The sequence below is a fragment of the Thamnophis elegans genome, chromosome 2 (genome assembly GCF_009769535.1).
Source record: "Thamnophis elegans isolate rThaEle1 chromosome 2, rThaEle1.pri, whole genome shotgun sequence".
In the NCBI taxonomy this organism is placed as follows: domain Eukaryota; kingdom Metazoa; phylum Chordata; class Lepidosauria; order Squamata; family Colubridae; genus Thamnophis; species Thamnophis elegans.
The window spans coordinates 36,205,434-36,230,794 of NC_045542.1; the positions used below are offsets into that span (position 1 = coordinate 36,205,434).

Genomic DNA, 25,361 nt, shown 5'->3' on the forward strand with positions numbered 1-25,361 from the left:
CTTCCCACCCTAGTGACATTTAGTTTGGGTATGTCCCATGCTTGGACTCTCTAAGCAGCACCCAGGAAAATGACCATTGGCTTACCTGAAGGATCATTTTCTGGGTGCTGCGAAGGAGAGTCCAACCCCACCCTGGGGTCTGTCTCCACCTTTTGTTGCAGACTTTTGAACTGGACATGTGACTCAGACTTTGTATGACTTTGTTCTTGAACTTCTCAGCGCGCAATCTCCACGTCTTCATTGAGAAAAATCTGAAGAATAGTCAGCACCAGAGGCGTGGCTTAAAGTTTCAATTCAGTCCTGGGCAGATTGGTTGTATTTAACCCATGCTTCGACTCTCCTTCGCAGCATCCAGAAAACAACCCTTCAGTTAAGCCAATGGTCATTTTATCATCCTTTTGTGATTGGGGTGTACAATATATTATGCTGCATACATAGCATTGAAACTTTGACCCAAGAATGAAGTACTATTGTGTTAGTTTGTTGAAAGAAAATGTTCCTGCTTTTCATAGCAACTTACATGCTGTTGCTGGCATGCAGATATTTTGTACTATAAAAAGTTGACTCTTCAAAAGAGTCTGTTGATAGAAGTGTTGTTGAAGAGAGTGAAACAAGTGCTAGTATAGTGCTTTGAGGGCAATAATTAACTGTCAATAATGATTGATTTTTCTGGTCCATCAAGTTTTGCTACCTTGATTATGTGGTATATTTAAACAAGCAGAAAGGTTTTCTGACTGTTAACTTTTATTTATTAGATTTGTATCTCTTCCTTCCCTCAAGGAAGTGAGTATAGCAGTCATGGTGGAAACTGGTGAATGCTTCATTATGTAAGGAGGAGATGCTGCAGTCTTTGAAAAAGACACGGCTGTAACTCCTTTCTTTAAACAGTCAGACCTGCATTCAGTCATTTTAAGCCATTTCCAACTTTCCCCTTTTGGATAGTTCTTGACCTTTTGGTGGGACATCAGCTACAAAAAACTCTGGAAGATATAGATTTTCACCTTTTCCGCCTACGTTGCTGATTTTAACCTGAGAAGCTCTATATGACTTGGAGCCTTTTAAATCTTTAGGACTATTTATCTGAAGAGAGATCTTCCCATCCAAAGCATCCTGAAAATTCCTACCTCCTGTAATATACCTCCTGGTCAGTAGGCCTACTGAGGCCCTGGCTTTTGGCTACTGCTACTGCTTAATGCCAGCTTGGTCAATAATAAAACAGCGCTTATCTGTGATCTTGCCAACCTGATATACATTTCCAAGACCGGGAAGAGAAGAGAAGGGAAGGAGTGCTGACTGAGGAGGAGGTGATTGCACTGTAGCTCCAGGGGATCCTGGATAAAACAGATTAATGTGGACCTCTTCTAGTCAGGTTTCAAGCCCAGATACAGGATGCAAACAACATTAGTGACACTTTTGGATGACATTGGTTGATTTCCCCAGGCTTATGATCCTGGGGAATTTCAATCTGCCTTCCATTGGCGAGACATCTGAGTCAGCTCGGGAGTTCATGGCTTTCATGACGGCTATGGACCTAACTCAGTTAATTCAAGACCCCACCCATAATGGAGGACACACGCTCGACCTGATTTTTGTCTCTGGGCAGTGGATGAATGATCTAGATTTAGGGGATATTTCTGTCCCGATACCTGGATGCTGTGTGGATCTGGATGGGGAGGAACAGGCTCAAGCTCAATCCCTCCAAGACTGAGTGGCTGTGGTTTCCGTCATCCTGATTTGTGCATCATGTTCCATCTTTGATGATAGGGGGAGAAATTTTAGCCCCCTTAGAGAGGGCCTGCAATCTGGGAGTCCTCCTGGATACGCGGCTTAGTTTAGAAGAATACCTGACAGCCGTGACCAGGGGGGGCTTTTACCAGGTTCGCCTGGTATGTCAGTTGCGCCCCTTCCTGGATCGGGATGCTCTGTGCACAGTCACTCATGCCCTCGTCCTTTCTCGCCTGGATTACTGTAAAGCTCTCTACATGGGGCTGCTCTTGAAGAGCACCCGGAGGCTTCAACTGGTCCAGAATGCAGCTGTGCGGGTTATCATGGGGGTACCTAGGTGCTCCCATGTTACGCTCCTTTTAGGCGGCCTGCACTGGTTGCCTCCACTCTTTTTTAACATCTACAAGAAGGATCTAAGTTAGATCATCTGTTGCAATAGGATGAGGTATTATTGGTATGCAGATGATCCGGGTGCGATTCAAGGTAATAATTATGACCTTTAAAGCACTCCATGGCTTAGGCCCAGGATACCTGCGAGACCGCCTACTGCCACCGGTAGCCTCCCACCATCCAGTACGATCCCACAAAGTTGGCCTCTTCAGGGTGCCGTCGGCCAGACAGTATCGGCTAGTGACCCCCAGGGGAAGAGCCTTCTCTGTGGGAGCGCCTTCCCTCTGGAATGAGCTGCCCCCGGAGCTTTGTATAATCCCCAACCTTTGATACTTCCGACGCCCCTAAAAAGTTGGCTTTTCCAGCAAGCCGGCCTGGCCTGAACAAAATAAAATAAATGATTGATTATTGTTAATTTTAATCTAATTTTTTAAATGTTATTGTTAATCTTAATTGGGTTTTTGGATACTCTATCCAATTTTTTTTAAAACTTTTGTAATATGTGTTTTTTTTAATGTTGTACACCGTCCTGAGTCCTTTGGGAGAAGGGCGTCATATAAATCCAACAAACAAACAAACAAACATACATCTAACAGGAGCAGGATGTGGGTAGTACATCCATCCTGGCTGTTCTTGACCTTTCAGTGGCATTTGATACCATTGACTAAGATACCCTTTTGGTTGACTCCAGGAGCTGGGGGTTGGTGGCACAATTTTTACACTGGTTCACACCTCTCCTGTACCAGCTCCACTCAGTGATAGGGCGCAAGAGGTCCAACCCACAAACCCTGCTTTGAGGGATACCATAAGATTTGGTACTATCTCCACTCTTTTTTAACATCTACAAGAAGGCTCTAAGTTAGATCATCTGTTGCAATAGGATGAGGTATGCAGATGATCCCCAGATGTAGAGCTCCATTTCAAGTGAAGTAAGCAATGCTATGGGCGTCCTTTCTTGGTGTTTGGAGGCTGTGGGGTCCTGGATGGGGGACAACAGGTTTCAACTTAATCCTGGTAAGACAAAGCAGCTATAAGTAGGTTGATTGTCTGTATTTTGGGGTTTACCATCTTTGGTCGTTGATGGGGTAACATTGACCCATAATCTGGGAGAATCCTCCTAGATCCACAACTTCTGCTTGAGGAGCAGGTGGCAATTGTGGCTAGGAGAGCTTTTACTCAACTTTGGCTTGTGCACTAGTTACTCCCCTTTCTGGATCGACAAGCTGTTCTTTCAGTCATCCATGTGCATTTTTCAGATGGACCATTCAATGAGCTCTATATTGAAGAGTATCTGGAAAGTGCAACTGGTGCAGAATACACTGGCACAAGCAGTTTTGGGCATCCCTAGAGTGGCACATGTAACACCTCTGCTATGCACACTGTCTTGGGTATTAGTTTTCTACTGGATCCAATTCACGGAGTTAGTTATTACTTTCTAGTCAAAGTAATAGTTTTGTCTACTGATAAGAAAGAAAAAAATTCCAAGCAAGCCTCCATTTTGCTGCTCCTAATTTCTGCATGTTATGGTCAGGTTGCCTGGAGGATTTGTTGATGATTCTTCATTCTTAGCTTCAATTGTAATTTTCCCATTATATCAAAGAATAACCCACCTTCCCCCTTAAAAGTGGGGGAGGGCAGGACCTTAGAATGTTTTTATTCATGGGTTCTCTGCCTTAAATTGACAAATCTAATATAAACTCCATCCCTTTTGTTCAGCCTGATGCATGTTGTTTTGCTTGTCATTTTCTGACGTATGTTTTAGGCTTCTGACAAAACCATTGGATTGAACAGATTCTTCTGATGGAATTTCTTGAACTTCATGCTTCCCTTCAATGTTAGTTTATTCTGCTTTCTACCTTGCCTTTCAGCTTTTCTGAAACAGTTAGACTTCTTCACTGTTAGAATCTGCTGACCATTCTCTCAAAGTAAAAAATGAGGAATTGTATTTATATTTTCAAAGGGCAAGCCTCACCCTTCCTGGCATCTACTTCGGGTTTGCTTCTTGCCCTTTATCTACTAGTGTTGTCTCTTTTGCTGTAAACATGTAAGAGATAATCTGTTTGAATTGGGCCAAACCAGGAATTTGCTGCATTCACCATTTAATTACTTTTCAGTTTAATTGATTTAATACCTAAGCCCAGGTAGGTGTGGTAGTATCATAGTTAAATAATATTCAGCCTTTCAGAAAAATGTATGTAAATAGTACATCCTCCTTTACTGCTTCTATTACATCTTGTTTTCCAAAACTCAGAATAGCCAAGACAGCACTAGTAATGAAAATTTGAAATGTACCAAAATGCACTAAATAAGCAACAAAATTAAATGCATTTCTGTGTTGGCTATGTTACATTGTGTGTATTTTATTTTTAATCTTAGAGAATGCAGAAGCGAGCAGAAAGGTTCAATGTTCCTGTGAGCTTGGAAAGTAAGAAAGCTGCACGAGCAGCTCGGTAAGTGTATATTTGATTATTATAGTTTCCTACAGCTGTTTAGTCATACAAATAGAAGTGTATTCTGGGTGCATCCTCTAACTATTACCCTCTTAATTGGGGTAACTTCAACTAAGAACTTCTGGAATTTGAATTGTGGATACCTATTATATTGAAGGGATACTTGTGTAATATCGAAACGTCTCATAAATAACATTTTCCTTTCCAATGAACAACTTTTGAAATTATTGGTTCTGATCCTTTTATTAGGAGTAGGGAGTTTAAGCCTATAGTGTCTGGTTATTCTGGGCTCTTAATTCCAGTTACTGATTACTTGCTATGTGATCTGGGAATGATGTGAATTTGAGCCAGACTTTCACATCTAATTAAGAAATGGGTTTATTAATTAAGTAAAAATGAAACACAACATGAGGTGTCCAGAAGAGTATTATGGAAGATGTAGATGAGACAGAGTAGGTATTTCTCTCATTGTTATTCAGTGCAGGAAGCGTTTCTTAAAAAAAAAAAAAAAAAGCCAAATTACTTTAAAATGTAGCAACAGTACGCTGCACTGAAGTGCAGCTTTAATTTCTAACAAATGTTAAAGTATTACTAAATTACTAAAATTCTTTTTTGTGGATTATATAATATTCTATACTTTGATTTGTGCTGTTATCAGTGCCAAAGATGAAAGATTGCAAAAAATTAAAATCGAAACAAATATTTAGTATTGAAAGTTTACCTTATTCTGTCTCCACCTGACAGGATAGCATGCATTATATATCTTAAATGTCCTGGATTTTGAGATATACAAAGAATTTTAAGGATTCTATCAGTAAAATGAATGAAAAAGCAAGATATAGTTTTCTAAGTATATTGTAGGCCCGTGATGGCGAACCTATGGCACATGTAGCACATGGAGCCATTTCTGAGGGCATGCGAGACATTGCCCTGTCAGCTCGCGGAGACAAAAAACCGCCCAATGTGCAAACCGTAAGTTCGGGAACGGACTTCTGGTTTGAGTGTTGGGCTATTTTTTGCCCTCCGGAGGCTTCAGGGAATCTCCAGAGGGAGAAGAACGCCCAAAAATCAGCTGGCAACCTAGAAGTCGGTTCCCAAAGGAAGCCATGCGCACATGCGCAGGGCAGTGGAGGGGGCTGTCACGTGCACAGGGGTCATGGCACAGGCATTTAATTATGGGGGTGGACATGCAAGCAGGCGCAATACTGTGCACGGACATACTTTTGGCACCTGAGGTGAAAACGTTTCGCCATCATTGTTGTAGGCTATTCATTCAGTTGGTAGAGATATTTTAAATAGTAAAGATGGAACCTGTATTCACTTTTTCTTACTCTTCTGATCAAGACCAGTTTTATATGCCAGGAAGGGCTTTGCTCTATTTTCAAATTACCATATTTTTAGAGTATAAGATGCACCAAGATTTTGAAGAGGTAAAATTTTTTTTTAAAGTTTTTGCACTCTGCAGGCCTCCGAAACCCTCTGCAGGCCTCATTTTTTGTGAAAAACAGGGCATGCAGAGAGTTTGAGAGGCCTGCAAAGTGCTCCTGCAGGCGCGGGAGGGGGGGGTGTGAGCAAATAATTGCCCATTTTTTGTGAAAATTGGCCCTTTTTTGCAAAAAAGCCCACGGCATGCATAGGCTTTGGGAGGCTTGTACAGTGCTCCTGAGGCCTGGGTGGGGCAAAATGAGCAAAAACAGCCCGTTTTTTGCTCATTTTTGCCCTCCCCAGCCCCCAGGAGCACTTTGCAGGACACCCAAACCCTCTACACTTTCATTTTTGCAAAGGAGGCGGGATTTTGGGAGACCAAAAAAGCTGTATTCAGTGTATAAGACGCACCCAGATTTTCACCCTCTTTTTGGGGGGGGGGGGGAAGGGTGCATCTTATACTCTGAAAAATACAGTATTCATAGTTCTGCTGTTCAAACTACTCTATTGTGTGTGTGGCTTCAAACTTAAACATTACAGCTGCCAATAGGACTATTTCCCTCTCCATAGGTTTGGTATGCCTGCAGTTTCAACTAAAGGTATGTGACTATGAGATTTAATATATATATTATTATGGTCGGTTGCCAGTCAGCCAGATGTTTAGACTGGATTTTGACATTTTTATCTACCTATCCAGTCTTTCCAAAAGACGTGGTGGAATAGGCAAATGTTGTTTGATGGTGTTAAAGGTATCATCATAGGATGAAATCTGTTCCAGGTAAAGCTGCCTTTTGCAATTTCATTGATGGTGATTTTATCCACGCTAATAGTGTTGATGTGCTCCAGATGTTTTGGTATTTTACCCAAGGTATCCGGTTGGTACCACCTTTGCTTTCTTATGCCTCAATCATTCTTATTTTTAGGTCTTTGTATTTTGTAATTTTCTATAATTCTTTTTCTTCTGTTATGCTGTCTCCAGGTACTGCCACATCCACTATCTGGACTTTTTTTTCCTTATCTATAGTTATTAATTCTGAGGTGTTATGTGGCAGGTGCTTGTCTGAATTCTAAAGTCACAGAACACTTCAGATTCTTCATTTTCTATTACTTTGTCTATATTGTGGTCCCACCAATTCTTGCTTGCAGGCAAATGGTATTTCTTGCAGATATTCCAGTGTACCATTGCTGCTATTGGTCATTTGTAGTTCCAGCATCTTACTTTTGAGAACTAATAAAAAGTATCGCAAAAATTGAGACAATTTCCACATGATCATTCATAGTGACTGCTTCAGATGGATAGTTTGTCAGGCATTGAAAAACTGACACAGCCAATTTATTTGCTCATACCAATCTAAGATACCTGCCTTTGGAAGGTAATATGTTAACATATTGCAAGTGGCTCTGCTTAATTCCTACAGAAATGAAAAGAAATAGTAATGGTAGGTGATCACCCCCTGAATGAAAAAGTACACTAAAATCTTGGTATATAGCCACTCTGCATCTAATCAAAAGAAGATACTTCTCAAGATTCCCAAAAGGTGAACTTGTTCTCAAAATCATCCCCAGGAATAAAATAAATTTGATTGTTAACAAAAACAGTCTCCACCCCCTCTCCCACCCCTCATGCTAATGGAAAGGTCTATGGATTTCTGTAAACTCTTCCTGATTACGGAATAGTTGGCATTATGCCTTTTTAGAAGAGCCATGTCATTAGATCCCATCCAGGCATTAAAGTCGCCAGCCCATAATTATTGAGTCAGGAAATTGGGAGAGTGAATTAGTGAGCCAAATTTCCAAAAAATCTTAGCCATTATTAGATTGAGCGCTAAAATCTTTTGCTGGAAAGTACACCTTTTATTGTAGTGGTTAAGGCATCATACTAGAAACAGGGCCAGTGGGGTGGACCATGATTCTAGTCCCATCTCAGCAGATGGGAAGGAGGCAGTGGGAAACAATTTCTGAAAACCACTACCAACAAAATTGCAAGGACTTGTCCAGGCAGTCTCCAAGAATTGACAGAATTGAATGGAAGAAAAATAAAAGACATTTAGTAATATTAATTTTACGGGGATTGCTGTTGCTAGTTGTATATAAAGAAAAACTGATCATATTTGTATATGGAATGAATCTGATATTGTTAAGTTGCCCTAACAAGTAGTTGCCTCTCAAACCTAGGCCAGCTGGCAGGGAAAAGGAAGAGAAACTTTTATGATCTAGGGGGATTGAAGTATTAATATTGAGTTCTTGCAAAACCAGGGTTGAACATTCAGTATATCAACATTATTAAATAAAAGTGATAAATTCTGATTTAGTTAAGCAAATGAAAGGAGCCATATTTTGGATTTAAAATGTTTTTTTGTTGTTGTTTCAGGTCTGAACACAGAAAGTAAGACTCCAGTAAGTAGATGTTTTGTTTCCTCAAATAGTTGGCATGGTTTTACATGATACTTCATTAAAGCAACTTGACATAGACTATAATATTTATTAACTCAATCTGATAATCAAATCTGTTGGACTTAGTATAACATTGTCCTCAACTGTAGCACTATTTTAGGTGCCTCTGCAACTTACTGATTTTGTTTATATTTTTAAAAAACTGTTGCTTAAATAATTATTTTCTCTCAGTATTCACCTGTTTTAAATTATTGTCTTAATAATATCCTCTAAAACCATAATCAAACCATGGACCTTGTATCGCCTTTTTCTTAGTTGCAGGAAATATATTTTGGTATGCCATTCATTTTTCTAACAGTTCCTTCCTCACTACCCAAAAGTCTTATTTTTGTATTTTTTCTAAACATTCCTCTTCACCTCCTGATTTTATACATCTCTCTTCCTTCAAAAATCAGTCCTGCAAAGCATTTGTTTTAATCTCTTAGTGTTCCTTTCCAGTCAAAATAAATATAAAATGTATGCATACAGTATTCATCTCTGTTAAACTTGGTTCATTATTATCAGTGGATCATTTGGTTTATATCCTACCTTTCATCTTCAAGGCTAAGTGTAGATTAAGCCCTCTTCTGATTCCCCTCCCCCCAACAATTGTTGAAATAGTATAACTGAAAGAATACTGTTCCAAAGTTAGCAAGCAAGGGGAAAATGGACTCGAAACTACCGTATTTTTCGGAGTATAAGATGCACCAGAGTATAAGACGCACCAAGGTTTTAAAGAGGCATTTTTTAAAAAAAAGTAGGTAGGTAGATAGAGGGATAGAGAGGGAGAGAAAGAGAGAAATACAGTAGGTAGGTAGGGGGAGAGAGAGAGTAGTTAGGTAGGTAGGTAGGTAGGTAGGTAGATAAAGTTGTAGAGAGAGAGAGAGAGAAAAATACAATAGGTAGGTAGGGGGAGAGAGAGTAGGTAGGTAGGTAGGTAGATGTTTCCAGGTGTATTTATCCATATGTTGGAGAAGGAAATCGCTGACAATCTGCAGCACCTAAGACTTTGTTTCTGCTGGCACAGCATTTGATCAATGTAATTCTCATCAATCAGTTAAAAAGCTTTCCAAAAAGAAAAAAAAAAGTTTTTGCACTCTGCAAACATTCCCCAAAACAGCCTGGTTTTTTTCAAAAAAAAAGAAAAGAAGGCATGAATAGCCTTGGGGGGGCTTGCAGGGTGCTCCTGGAGGGGGGCAAAAATAAGCAAAAACCAGCCCATTTTTCACAAAAATGGGCTGGTTTTTCATCAAAAAAATTGCATGCATAGCCTTATGGAGGCTTATAGAGTGCTGCTGGGGGTGGAAATGGCCCATTTTCTGCTCATTTCTGCCCTCCCCAGCCCCCAGGAACTCTCTGAAAGCCTCCATAAGGGTATGCACGACCATTTTGGTGAAGGGGGTGGGGCTTCGGGAGGCAAAAAATGCTGTATTTGGTGTATAAGACGCAGCCAGATTTTCAGCGTCTTCTTTGAGGAAAATAGCGTCTTATACTCCGAAAAATACGTAGGTATCCCCAGCATAATACCTTTAACCATTGTGCCACACTTCCTGACTATGTGTAAACTAAAGCAAACATAAGGTTTTACACTGAAGGAAAACCATTGCTTTAAGTGATCCTTTAAAAAAAAGCAGCAATATATTATACCTGTCTTCATGTGGCAGTTATCATTCCAAAGGTATCTGTAGGATTACAAAAGTAGGTAATATGAAACTTTTGAGTCTTTTCCCCCATCTTGGCAATTTTCCAAGAAGTGTATATTGCTGCTAACTTTCCTAAGAGTCGTGGTGGCGCAGTGGTTAGAATGCAGAACTGCAGGTGACTTAGGCTGATTGCCGGCTGTCGGCAGTTCGATTCTCACCAGCTCAAGATTTATTTAGCCTTCCATCCTACCAAGGTTGGTAAAATGAGGACCCAGATTGTTGGGGACTTTATGTTGACTCTGCAAACCATTTAGAGAGGCGGTATATAAGTCTTAGTGCTATTGTTAAGCCTTGCACTACTTCAAAGATTTCAAGCCTAACAACAATATATTGCCTTTCCATTAGGATTATGCTAACAGAAAAGGATGATCTATCTTAAGAGCAAAAAATTGTTTCCTCGTATGCTTTAAAAACAAATTGAAATGTTCATCTTAAATTTAGAGTGAAAGCTTCTTTCTTATAATTAACATCTAATCAAAGCCTATAATACTGTTATATGTTGAAAATATTTGCATCTTCTTGATAGTTTAGTTACTTCCATGTTAAGGAGCTTGATTGGTAAATGTACAGAGAGTGCTAGACAGAGTATTGAGTTGAAAATAGTGGATTCCACTTTTCCCATCCATGCATTATTGAAAACAAAAATAATTGGTACTAATTGATCTACTAAAATAATACCTGGAAGTTTTCTCAGAAGTGATTTGCAGTAAGCCACTGGTTCTGTGGTTGCCATTTTAATTAATTCCATAATATGTTCAAAGATTATTGCAATTTTAGTACAAAAAGTGATGTTTTATTAAGTTTCAACAAATTTATTCATACTGGCATAATTTCAGCATTTATAATTTTGAAATCTTTAAATTTATATACCCTGTTTCTCTGAAAATAAGACCTCCCCAGATAATAAGTCCAATCGGGCTTTTGAGCGCATGCGCTAAAATAAGCCCTCCTCGAAAATATTGCAACACAGCAGCAGCCATGAGGTGACCACACTTGCTGCCTCCTGCACCTCAAAAATAATAAGACCCTGTCTTATTTTGGGGAAAATACGGTAAATATACCTGTTTTCTGTTGCTTTTCTAGGTAAATATGGACAAATTAAAGGAAAGAGCTCAAAGATTTGGTATAAATGTTTCCACAATCTCCAGAAAGGTAAGATTTTAGGATAAGCAGTATATAGCAAAAGTGGATATTAGAACTTTTTAAAAATATCAGCAATATATAACTTGTCATTTTCCTCATATATATATTTTGCTAGAGCCATCACATTTCAAATTACAGATTTTAAAGAATTCACATTAAGATGATAAATAACAATATTCATCATTGATTAAGAATAGTTAGCTTTTAGCATATATTTTGACTGTCCTGAAGATAAATCTTTTCAGATGAGATTATTAAAATATCTGTGGTTTAATCTTTTTCGTAAGAAAGCAAATCTGCAAGTCCAAGTTTCTTTTCTCATCAAGGTGATAATCTTATGTGCCTCTTCAAATTAATTCAGAGCCTGAATTAAGTAGAAAAGTTAAGATATGAAGGAGAAGCCTAGGCTAGAAATCTTTTCACTGTTTTCTAGTTTCCTTTGTGGAAAGATTTTTTTATTGTTTAATTTTTTGTTTTGTTTTATAGAATATTTAGTGATACCTTTCTTTAAGTTGCCCAAACTTATGTTTTGCCCCTTATCAAGAATAAACATTGAGTGGTTCCTTCTTCTATTAGAAAAATTCCCAAAATTGAATATAAAGACTTTGAATTCATAAGAAAAATAACAATATAGAAAGAATGAAATGTTCTTCAAGAAGTCCAGAAGAGGGTATGGCTGTGATTTAGCTGTAATTTCCCCCTAACTTTTAGTAAATGAACTGTTCCATCCCTCTTGGGATTTGCACATGAAACATTTAATGCATTCCATTCTGTAGGAAGGCACTGAACCTGGCACCAGGGAATTCAACCATATAGAAAATAACTGGAGGTGGAGGCCACTTTCCTTCCCATCCTTTTCTTGGGGGGGAGGGGGGGGCAGGGTGAAATCATGCAAGTGCATTAAAACCAGAATATGTGGAGAGACAGGTCAGAGTGAGAGGCTGCTCAAATGTTATTAACCTTGTCACCAGGAGAGCACATTTTTCAGGAAAAAAATATGATTTGTCAGTATTTATGGCCAGGTTTCCTTTAAGTACAATTGTGTAGGTGAGGCAGTATATCAATTCTAAGGTTTCTAAGAGCTCCCCACAATTTAATCTGTATAGATTTTGGTTTATTTTTTGTTCTCTTTAAGGATCTGTGTGCAGCTACTTACATTAGCAAATTATTCGCATGGAGAAAAAAATCAACAAGAGAATGACATGTTTTGGGCTTTAAAAAAATCAATTATGAAATGAATACTATAAATGTGTGTTTTTTGCATAAGTTTTTAAACTATGTTTTATCTTTGCGATTGCCAATGCATATGTCAATAATTTCAGCTATTAGAACAATTATCAAGGGCTTAATTTCTTTGTTCTACTGTTAAGTAGAATTCAGCTGCTTAGAAGTAGATTTCCTTTTTCTGAAGAGCATGCTCATGAATTTTATTGAGGAATATTATTGCTTGCTTCAATTAGCCTCTAGTATAGAGTTGCCCACCTGGGTGTTTTTTATAGCTTTTCATCACAGAATAGCCTGGTTGCATAGATCTTTGCAGATTTTTAATGCCATGCATTGCAGCAAAATCTTTACAGTAAACCATTGTCTCTCAGGAGCCACATTTCATTTCCTATTCAAATTGGTTTTGAAAAAGCAAGGTGGGGGGGGGGGGGACATAGCCAAAGGCAATTTCAAACCTGCTGGGACTGGGGGAGTAAACTTAGATTGAAGTGAACAGCTCTTCAGCTAATCTGTAGCTTTGAACTTATTGCTATTATAGAATCTATTGTTTAAAAAACATCTTCCTAAAAGATAACATTCATCCTCCTCTTTGGTATAGTAGAAGTGGCAGGTGTTTGCTTGTATTTTTGTCAGGACAGAACCATCAAATAATTTTTTTAAATAAATCAGGAAAGCATTTTTCTTTCCTGAACTAATCATACCCCCTCCTTTCTATTCTCATGGGAGGCCTCCTTTTAAAATTTACCCTCTGACCCGAGGCTGCTGTCCCTTGATTCCAGTGAGTTACATTTAAACTGCTCCCTTCCCTTGTAAATTTCCCCTATGTAGCAGCTGCTCTCAATACCACTCAACCCTTTGCTTCCCACTGGGAGAGCTGATAGCTTGCAGGCTTCTGCTGCAAGAGGGCCACATTGTAACGCAAAATCACATTCTCAGAGAGCTTTTTTTTTCCTTTCTTTTTATGCATAAAACAACTTTGTAGATATCCATCAGGGGATTAAAGAATTTAAGAGAGCCCTAAGATTAGCATAAATGTACAGTATCTTTCTTTTTTCTGCACCGAACTATGTGGCACCATTCTCAGTCAGATAAATGATTAAAACAATTTGTACTCCATATCATCTAATTTAAGGGTTTGGGAGTACCTTATTAACCTTGAGCCTCTCAGAGGTTAGAAATGAGAGGTAAAAATGCTGCCAATGGAAATAAAAGTACAAATATCTAACCTCTGATATCTTAGCATCATTTTTCTCCAACTTTCAAACTCTAGATTTCAGTTTAAAGTATAAAATTCCTTGCTCAGATTTTATACTTGAACCAAAATATTTGATCTAAACAATCAAGCAGGAATTTATTTATGAACTCACCATTATCAAAATTTATTGTAGAAAGTCTCCTAGTATTAACTCACTCCATTGAGAAAAAGAGAAATCAGTTGGAATGAATATATTATCTTTACTCATGAGTTGAAAGACTAAAATGAAAGAAAGCTTGCTATTATTCAAGGACTTTCTAGCAGAAGAAACAGAAAAGTGGTAGAAAAGAGAAAAGAAACAAGGTAATTTAGCAGTGGGAAAAAGGATTCCTATCTTTTTGTTGTTCAGTAGCGCTTAACTCTTAACCTGGATATCAGGTCACAAGTATTCTCTGTCAAGCAGAACACAAGTTTTGTTTGTGCCATTAGTGATGGTATTTAGTCATTTTGTCTTCTCTTGGCCTCTTTTTCTATCGCCTTTGATGTTTCCAGGCACCTGGATCTTCTCTGATGATTCTTCTTTTTGCATTATACAGTATGTCCAAAATATTTATGTTCATTCTACGTACATTAAGTTCTCAGTCTAGTTTATGTAGCATTAGATTATAATTGTATTTATTATTATTCATTTATTTATGTATTACCACCCATCTCACTATCCAAAGCAACTCTGGGCTACAAAAACAAAAATAATAAAACATTTAAATTAACAATAATTAGATAAAACTATGAACTAGGTACACTCATGTTTCAGAGGTGGGATATCTCTCTTAAATTCTACCAGCCACTTCCAGGGTAAAATGCCCCCTCACAACCCCAAGCCAATTGGCAGAGCCGGATTTTGAGGCTCTTACAGAAGGCTAAGAGGGTGGAGCTGTATCTCACCTCCAGTAGCAAGATGTTCCAAAGGTCAGAGGCCATGAAAGTAAAGGCTGTTCTCCTAGAACCTGCCAGCTGACATTCCTTGACTGATTGGGTCTGCACATTCCCCTTCTGCCATAGGGAGTGCAGTGGGCCAATCCCATTGAGATGAGACAGAATTTGGTCCCATGATATGAAGGACTTTAAAGATGATAACCAGCACCTTGAATTGGATCAAGAGCAAACCGGCAACCAGTGCAGTGTGTCTAGTTACAGTGTTTACATGCTCAGTCCCAGGGCCTTCTAAAATGGTCTGTCTAGAACTAGTGGTCATGAACTCCTGAGATGCTTTGAGGGTATCCCCAAAGATGACAAGTTGAAGTCCTCCAGATCATAAGCCTAGAGAACTCCACAGCCAACCCTGGGCTGGTCTCCAACAGTACCGCAACAGGGAGGCTAATATAGTAGCAACAGTCCCAATGGATCTGCAAGCCCAGCTTCAGAAATAGGATCTCACAACTGAAAACTTGGAGAACATTACTCGTGAAGGTTAAAAGAAATAATCCAGGATGACAGCTACTATCCCCTCTTCCCTGCCTTGAAGTCTTTGGCTGGTGCCAAAGACACATTTCTGAGAGGAGAGCTCTCCCCTTGATGTCAGACAAGTCTTGATGATGCACACCAGATCAGCTTGCTTCTTCCCAATAGGGTCGCAAATAAGGGATGCCTAATTATTGACCAACCCAGCATTCAGTAGCAGCAGGCAAAGATCCAAGCCTCCATGTGTCTACTGTCTGGAGCCTGGCCATGAACTCAAAGGGCAAGAATACACCATCAATATTAAACATTGGATGCTTCTTCCCCTGGAATAGCCTTCCCTCTGTCTCCCTTCTAAATTTCCCCATGTCCACCACTACTCAGAAATGTTGCCCTGCTCTGAACCTCAAGTGTCAGCTCTTAGCACCAGCAGAGGTGCCCACTCCTTCCAACCCCCACCCACAATGCTCTCCCCTCCTCCAAAGCTGGTCTCTCACCAATCACCTGAGAGAGGCCACAGACACATACAACTTCTACCTAACTCTCATGAAGTGGAAGGTGGCAATCATGCAAAACAGCCCTCCTTAGACTGCTACCTAGGGGCAGGCTCCTCAATTGCCTCAGGGAGTAGCTCATCACTCTCATGCCACCAAAACCCAACTATTAAACCAAAATTTTCAGATAGATATGTTAAAACTAGGAAAATGATAGTCTGTAAAATAAAAATCATTGTATTCCTTGTGCTGTCTCAGCATTTTAAAGATTTGCTACCTCTGTTTCAGACTTTGTCCTAAGTAGAAAACATGTCTATTTCATTTCTATAGCATCATCTCTCTGATGTTTTGAGCCTATGAAAATAAAGCTTGTTAGTTCTCCACCTATTTGTATTGGGTTGGCAATGCCTATCAACATAATCTTGTGGTAGCATTAATACTAAGCAATAGATGAGCTTTAGCACTCTCACTTTCGAAAGACTATTCTTGAGTCTTCCTCTTTACCACCATCACAGCATATCTGAGGTCCTTGTTTCATCCAGCAGTTTTAATTTCAGCTTCTTTTAGTCCAACATTTGTGATGAAAAAATCTGAATGTAATAAAGTAAATTCACAGTTATACTGTCACTTGGGTGCTCCCCTTCCCCAATTTTGAACCATTTAATAGCTATGTATTTTGGCCTCTGGTAATCATACATATTTTTAAGACATTTCACTGATAAAAGCATTTTGACTTTAGTGTTTTCAGTTTTGCATGCCACATATGCTCCATAAAAATACGTTTAAATGTCTTAACATTTTGAATTTTTTACTTGATTTTTCAATATAAATTGTGAATGTTAATGAATGTATCTCTATATCTAGTATAGTAGATTATCCTGTTACTGTTTTTTTCCTTTCCCTGCCCCCACTGTTGAAATGATGTCATCATGCTCCAACTTTGGTTACCATGAATTTAGGCCTGTTGATTTTAGAATAATAAGAACTGACAAGATGAATAATAGTGCTGGCAGTCATGGCCATTTCAATACAGGGTTGCTGAAAGCAAGGCCACCACCTCCCCCATGCTGTGAGCTGTTCTGAAAAAAAGTTTAATGGTCTGTTCAGCTCTATGCTGTTGGTGTGCAGATAGGATGCAGGTCTGAATATCTTATATATCTATTAAGGTGTATTTTAAGTATTAGATTATTCAAAAATACATATATCTTTGCTCTCAGTAATAGGTTTTATCTTTAGTTTTTAAGGCCATTTGATTTTTAATTATGTCAACTTAAATGTAAATAGCTTTCAGCACTTGAAAATTATATTTTAAACATTTTTATATATAACCTGCTTTAGAAAGCTTAGGCTGTATTAAAGTAGTTCTAAATGGGCAGAGTGAATCAAAATCCACAAAATCCTTTTCATCTCATTATCTTGTGCTATTTCCCTCTTCCCTTCCACCTTGGAGTTCCCCCTTTTGGAGAGAGGGGGGGGAGGGAGGGAGAGAGAGATAGAGATACACATAGATACATAGATAGATACATTGTGAAGGTGTTGTCCTGGTCGTTTGACATCAGTGAGGCCATCTTAGGGATCCGATTGTTCTCTATGTGAAGAATATGATCTGCAAGTTGAAGTCTTTTGCATGCAGCAATGTTATAGTTTCAGGAGAAACTCTTTAGGAGCACTTCTTTGTTAGTAACATGGTCGAAATAGCATCTTTGTTGCAAGACATCATGTCTTTTGCTAATACTTGCTGATGCCTTCCAGGTCTCACTGGCATAAATGGCTGTCGAGATCACTATAAGGGTATGGGTGTGTATCCATCCAATTCAAACATTATCACCCTGGGCAGCATACAAACAAAAATAAAAAAGAAGTACTTACAATTTTAAAAAGTGAATCAATGAAGTGATAATCAGAGGCTAAAATTTGTTATATCCTATAAATAGCAACTCTACTTATCTTGACCCAACCAATCTTGTTTTGATCTAAGTTTCAGATTGTCTCTACTCCTTGCCACATTTCTACAGTGTTTGGCTTTGATTTTGCATCAAATATTATTTAATAATATCCTTTGTTTCAGCTGAAAACTGTGTGTATAGCACTCACTCATTTTTCCCCCTATAAAGGACAAACATTGTGTTGTCAAAAAATCAAAACATATTAAATAGAGGTAATTCTTGTTTATCCACTACAATAGGGATCAGCAACTCAGCCATTAAATGATCACTAAGTGGAATAGCAACTGGGCTTACAAGCTTATTTTACCTATCCTTTGCTACATAGCAATAGCAATAGCAGTTAGACTTATATACCGCTTCATAGGGCTTTCAGCCCTCTCTAAGCGGTTTACAGAGTCAGCATATTGCCCCCACAGTCTGGGTCCTCATTTCACCCACCTCGGAAGGATGGAAGGCTGAGTCAACCTTGAGCCGGTGAGATTTGAACCACTGAACTGCAGATAGCAGTCAGCTGAAGTGGCCTGCAGTACTACACTCTAACCACGGTGCCACCTCGGCTCTACATAAACCTGTGATGGTCGTAAATGTGAGGATTGGTTGTAAAGTTACTTTTTCATCCCTCTCTTAATTGTAAACAGTCACTAAACAAAGCAGTCACTAAACAAAGACTAGCTGTAGTTTGTAATAAACTTATAAAATTGGATCCCAAAGCACTGTCGATAAGAAAGCAAATAAAAATTCCACTTGTTTTGAAGAAACTCCCAAGTTCCTTTAGCCAAGTTCCTTTAAATATATAAAATTGGATACTAATATTGCTACTCACAATGTATGTGAATCATACGTTACATTGCATCATATCCTGTCTAATATTCACTGCAAATGTTTTGGGTTTTCAGACAGCAATATAGTGTCATTTGCATTTAAAAGAATATATACATACCGTATTTTTCAGAAATATTTCCTGTAGCTGTTTAAGGGGCTTTCTGTTTTTATTTTAGGACTTTTATTTTGTCATTTCCACCTTGAAGTATTCTTCTGTCTGATAACTTTAAGATCCACCCACAGATCTTTAAAAATATTCAAGTCTGAGGATACTTAAGGTCATTTCAAATTCTTTTGTTTCCTGTAAGTATTCATGGTTGATTTAAAAATAGGTTTTGGATCATCTTGTCAAAGTATTCAACCTCTTTTCACTTGGTTTGTATATTAAACAGCTAGGGGACCATCAAACATACTTGTTTTTCATCATGTTTAATGTCGAACCATTCAGTAAGCACTCCATTTTCATCAGTCCACTTTCATCAACCATTATATCACATTATTACAACTCTCATCTTTGTATTTGCATGAAGCTTTTCAGAGTTCAAGTCTATTCATATTATAATCTGCTTTCCCTAAATCAACAAGCATATAATAGCAATAGCACTTAGACTTATATACTGCTTTGTAGTGCTTTACAGCTCTAAACAGTTTAGAGTCAGCAAATTGCCCCCAACAATTTGGGTCCTCGTTTTACTGACCTCAAAAGCCTGTCAGGATCAAACTCTTGGCAGTGAGCAGAATTCTTTCTTACATTCACATTTCTCAGTGATCTGCTGAAAAGCAGAAGGCTTATATGGACAAATTTCATCTAGCATAAACTTGTACTACACTTCCTAAATTTTGCTTATTCTTGCTTTTTTCACCCAGAATTGTGTTGAACCACAACACTGAAGCTGTAATTTCAGTAAAATATTTCTCTGTAGTTTAGGTATTGCTTCTTACTATCCATTTGCATACAGAACAAAAATGCATTCTTTTAGTTGTCAGGAAAAATGCAGTCTTCACAAATAGATTAAACAAGTTATACAATTGCTAAACATTAATTCATTAGATATAATATTTATATTTCACTTTTACTTTTTGACATATCATTTTCATGCAGATCTCTAAAATCTTTCCTTCCAGTATTCCCTCATTTCACTTTCATCCCAAATCATTTTAACATATTTAGTTTTAATTCTAACCACTCTGCAGAAAACTTCTTGTTTAATTCTTCTTTTTCAATTATAAGTCCTCGACTTACAAAAGTTCATTTAGTGACCATTCAAGGTTACAGTGGCACTGAAAAAAGTGACTTATGACCGTTTTCACACTTACGACCATTAAAGCATTCCTCATGATCAGAATTCAGAATGCTTGGCAACTGACTCATAGTAATGACGGTTGCAATGTCCAAGGGGATCATGTTATCACCTTTTGCAACCTTCTGACAAGCAAAGTCAATGGGAAAGCCAGATTCACTTAACAACTTGTTACTAACTTAATAACTGCAGTGATTCACTTAACTGGGGCAAGAAAGGTTGTAGGGCAAAACTCACTAAGCAAATATCTCACTTAACAGAATTTTTTGTCTCAATTGTGATCATACGTCAAGGGCTATCTGTATTTTTTTTGTTTAGCTCTTTCTACCTTGTTTTTATTCTTATCAAAATGATTTTGTATTTTCTATTTCTCCTTCATCCTTAATTGTTTCTTGTTTTTTTCTCACATCCTCACCTTTGGCAGCAATCAGAGGTGGGTTGCTCCCAGTTCGGGCCGGATTGGGTGAACCAGTAGCGGTGGTAGATGCCTCAGCGCATACATGAGTGAACCGGTAGCACTGGGATTTGCAACCCACCTCTGGCAGCAATCATTCTCTTATGTGCTTTGTTTCTTCATCTACAGCCACTTTCAGTTTGGCACTATGCCAAGCATCCTTTCTGCTACTTCCTGTTAACATAGTTCTCCATACTTCGTGTCAGTAATATTTTTTTTTCATTCTTTTCAAAGCAGCTGTCACATCTTCATTCCTTATGTCTACTTTCCTTTCATTCTATTGGAAGAGTTACCTATCTTATAAGATTTCTTTCAACAAAACTCATATTTCCTAATCTATTTTCATTCTTGCTTTTTCACTTTGTTTCTACATTTCTTTTCCTCCAAGATTCACTTTGACATTACCACAAAATTACGTGTCTCGATTCAAAACTTTTCATTATCCAGACTATACATACTCCAGACCATTATTGTCAGCTTCTGCCTTGCTGTTGCTTCAGCTGCCATGAAACGGGAAGGGGGGGCGTGTATTTGGGAGGGGTTAATTGATGTGCTGGAGGAATGTTCTAGGATGTACCAGTCGTTGGGACTGCGCATGCGTATGTGTTTCCCGCCTGCATCAACGGCCTACACATTCCATCGTTGGCCTGTCTTTTTGAAGTTATCTCACACCTGACATTTGAAGGACTTATGATTGGACTGGAGCTTTGATCCTAAGGGGGGGGAACGGGCTATCCTATATATCAATTGCTTTCGCGCCATATTAATCAGACTTTGCTTCGCTACTGCTCGCTTACCATTTATAATTAGTAAAAGTGCTTTTGATTTCCAACCCATGGAGTCTCCTAGTTTTCTTTCCTAATTATGGAATGGAGTGGGCCTGACAAGAAGCAAAGTCTGATTAATAACCCTTTCCAGGAGATTTACGTCTACCGAGAAGGGAAATAATGTCTTCTCCGATCAGAGAGGGGGAGGGCGCCGTTGGAGGAGCGGATTCCAGTGAACTAGGACCTCCCGACCTTTCTTTACACGAGCCCAGCCCGCCTGACCGACCCTTGCACGAAGATTTATTTCAACTGCAAATTTCCAGCCAACCTGAACCTTCCCCCCCACCCCGATGGTCAACTTCGGTGGGACAAAAAGAGATAGAGACAAGCTGGAATGCTGGCCTCACCCAAAGACCACCCCGACAAACTTCGCTGGAGCCGGGTGCCGTGAGAAAACCCCAGGCGAGTGAGTTCCCTGACTATTGGAGCCAAAGGTACTTTGGGGAAAGAAGAGGGGGCGATGAAGGAGAATGGAGAAGTTATCAGCACCAGGGGCACGTAAGAAAACCCCAGCGGAGTGAATTACCTGATTATTGGGGTCAAACATATTTGGAGGAGAGAAGAGGGGAGGAGGAAAGAGACTGGAGAAATTGGCAACGTTACCCACGCCAGGCATCTCCCCCACCCCCCCCTCGGCCCGCGTCACCCCCTGCGGCTAGAGGTTTTGCGGATCAAGGAGGACCTCCCCCCCAGCCTCCCCCCCGTAGACATCGGATGGCTAAAATCCCTCCCTTGCCTGTGCGTTTTAATGGTGATTCTGCTAGCCTGCCCTCCTTTCTTATGCAAGTGTTTAACTACATGGAGATTTATGGCCGGGACTTTGAAACTGACACCATGAGAGTCAGGATGATTCTTTTGTCCTTAGATGGTGAGGCGGCTACATGGTCGACTGCGTTGCATATGTCGGGCTCTCCCCTCTTGGGGAATTTCAACCGTTTTATGGAGGCTTTCCGCCAACGTTTTGATGACCCGTTAACTGAGAAGCGGAACAAATTGAAGTTTTTAACCTTTGCACAAGACGATAGACCTGTCGCCCAATACATCCAGGAATTTCAGTGTCTTTCCCAATATATGAGAGGATGGGGGGAGGACGCTCTTCTGGACAGGTTTGCTGAAGGGTTAAATGAAGACATTTATCAGCAATGTGTCAATCGTAACCTGCCGAGACGTTTAATCACTTGGTTTGAGCATGCTGCCGACGCTGAACTCGACTTAACCCGCCTCCGCTATGCCAAAGAAGAAAGAAGGAAGCGGAAAGAGAGGGCGGCCAAGTCCCTCCCCCCTCCTGCAACTCAATCGCTTTCCAAAAGACGAGGTGAAACGAGAGGGCCCCCTTCTGGCTTCTCCAGACCTTTAACATGCTTTCGCTGTGGCAAGCTTGGGCACACCGCCCCCGAATGTCGGGCTAAATTGCCTCTCTCGGCCCAACCCCCTCCCAGACGTGAGGAAAAGTCTGCCAGAGGCCCTGACAAGAAGAAGAAGGAAACGGCTTTCGCTGGGGATTCCACCCCCCCTCCTTTTGCCCAGCCATTAGAGGGTGACGCGGATGCTAACTCCTCTTCTTCGGAGGACTCCGATGACGACACATCGCCTCACTGGGTGAGTTCAAACAAGGGGCCCCTTCTAATCCCTATTGAATTAAAAGTTCCTCCTGAGGGGACACCTGCCACCCTCCTCGCTTTACTTGATTCCGGCTGTTCCCGATCCATGATCAATCCAGCCATGGTAGAGAAATTAGGCCTCAAATTGCGCACGTTGAAAACCCCAATTGTGTTTTGCCAAATAGACGGTTCCATTGCGGGGGGGGGACCCGCCCATTTTTTTACCGAGCCTTTGGAAATGAGAATGGGTACCCATACTGAATTAATCTCTTTTGTGGTCGCACCTGGCATGGACAGGCCACTCATTTTGGGCATCCCATGGCTTCGGAAGTGGAACCCTCACATAAACTGGCGGACAGGCCGCTTACGCATCCGCTCGAAGGTGCCTCCAGTGGGGGAGGGCTCTCCGGACCTGCCTGCCGTCACTAACGTTCCTGAAGTTGCCGCTAGAGGGCAGGAGCGAATTGCAGGGGAGGAGAAAATTCCGAAAGAATATCTAGACCTTAAGGAAGTTTTCAGCGAACAATCTTCGGACATTCTGCCCCCCCACAGACCTACTGATTGCTCCATAGACATTTTACCCGGGGTTAAGCTCCCTAAACCCCGCATTTACTCCATGTCACCCAGAGAAATGGAGGAGATGCGTTCTTTCATTGACAAAAATTTGAAACGTGGTTTCATTGAACCAGCCCGACCCAAAGTGGCTGCCCCTGTACTGTTTCGTGAAAAGAAAGATGGTTCTCTTCGCTTATGCTGTGACTTTCGAAACCTGAACGCTATCTCTACTCAAAACCTCTACCCACTCCCGTTGATGAAGGACTTGTTAGCACAACTGGGGAAGGGCCGCATCTTCACAAAATTGGACCTACGAGAGGCTTACTATAGGGTCCGCATTAAGGAAGGGGACGAATGGAAAACCGCGTTCAACTGCCCTCTTGGTTGTTTCCAGTTCCGGGTTATGCCTTTTGGCCTGCAGGGGGCTCCTGCTGTGTTCATGCAATTTATTAATGAGATCCTGCACGATCATCTGTACAAGGGCGTTATCGTATACCTGGACGATATCCTCATTTATACCCGCACTTATGACCACCACGTCAGTCTGGTGCGCACTGTTTTGAAAAAGCTCCGTGCCGCTAACCTTTATGCCAAATTGTCTAAGTGTGAGTTTCACCAAACTACAATTGACTATCTGGGCTACCGCATCTCCCCTGATGGCATTGAAATGGACCCTGAGAAGGTGAGGGCGGTCACTGAATGGGACGCGCCCAAAACTCGTAAACAATTGCAAAAATTTTTGGGTTTCGCTAATTTCTACCGTCAATTTATTCCCTCTTTTGCCGACATTGCTCTCCCTATTACTAATTTGCTCAAGACGAAAGGCGACCCGAAGCCTAAACCCAATAAACCTTTGGACTGGACCATGGAATGCCAGGAGGCATTCGAAAAGCTTAAACGCCTTTTTGCCGCTGAACCGATTCTTAAACATCCTGATCTCACCCAGCCTTTCGTTGTCCAGGCTGATGCCAGTGATGTCGCCGTAGGGGCCGTTCTGCTGCAAGCCAATGACCAAGGTAACTTACAGCCTTGCGCATACACCTCCCGTAAACTCACTGACACGGAGCGGCGCTGGGCGGTTTGGGAGAAGGAGGCTTTTGCGGTCCGTTGGGCCCTCGCTACTTGGCGCCATTTCCTAGAGGGCTCTATACACCCATTTGAGGTTTGGACTGACCACAAGAACTTAGAAGCGTTGCGAACGCCTCGTCGTCTCTCCCCCAAGCAGATGCGATGGGCCCAATATTTCAACCGTTTCAATTTCACTCTAAAGTATATCCCGGGGGGAAAGAACTTCATGGCGGATGCTTTGTCCCGATTACCTCAATACAATTGTTCTAAACTGAGCATCGTCCAACCGCTCCTGGCAGCTCCGGTACTCACACGTCGACAGACCCACGCTCAGAAGGAGATACCTCAAGATCTACTTTCTGACCTCAAAACGGCTCTTCCTCAAGACGATTGGTTTCTCAACCATCGGGACGAGTGCACCATGAGGGACGATCTACCGTGGATTGGTGCTAAATTATACATCCCCGCTTCCCTACGACTTGTCGTCCTTCGTCGCGCTCATGACTCCAGAATGGCGGGTCATTTTGGGTTCGTTAAAACTTTGCACCTCGTGAAGAGACAATTCTGGTGGCCCTCTTTAAAAAAGGACATTGAACTGTATGTCGCCAGTTGCCCAGTTTGCTCATTACTCATTAGAATAGCTTTTTTATAATGTACTATACAATTATTAATATCCTATAAATCCCTCATTTCATTCATTCTTCCTTATACACATCTCTTTCTTTTAGTTTCACAAGTTTACTAGATTTCATGATATTGGTTCATTTATGTTTTTAACAATTTAATAGTTTTTCATATGCTGTGATATTTTGATATGCACCCATAAGTATTGATCTCTGTTGCTCATCCTGACTATGGTCAAATGAGTCTTTTTAGTAAGATTGGGGGTGATAGGCTACATTACTAGTCTATCGGCCCTACTTACATCAATGCTGCGTGCAGCATTCTCTACTAACTATGACAGTAACACCTGCCTGTTTGGACACATTTTGACCAATGAGTGACAATAGCAATAGCACTTGGACATATATACCACTTTACAGTGCTTTACAGCCCTCTCTAAGCGATTTACAGAGTCAGCATATTACCTCCAACAATTTGTGTCTTCATTTTACTCACCTCAGAAGGATGGAAGGCTGAATCAACC

At 40.3% G+C, this 25,361-nt stretch overlaps 1 protein-coding gene across 1 annotated transcript in view; it reads left to right on the forward strand.

Moving 5' to 3' along the window:
• The window catches only part of SARNP (SAP domain containing ribonucleoprotein), a 76,663-nt gene that overhangs the window by 29,830 nt on the left and 21,472 nt on the right, over positions 1 to 25,361 (forward strand). The window contains exons 6-9 of the mRNA XM_032210213.1: positions 4,492 to 4,565; positions 6,561 to 6,589; positions 8,362 to 8,387; positions 11,210 to 11,278. Coding sequence (XP_032066104.1) covers positions 4,492 to 4,565; positions 6,561 to 6,589; positions 8,362 to 8,387; positions 11,210 to 11,278 — 198 coding nt within the window. The remainder of the gene's footprint in view (positions 1 to 4,491; positions 4,566 to 6,560; positions 6,590 to 8,361; positions 8,388 to 11,209; positions 11,279 to 25,361) is intronic.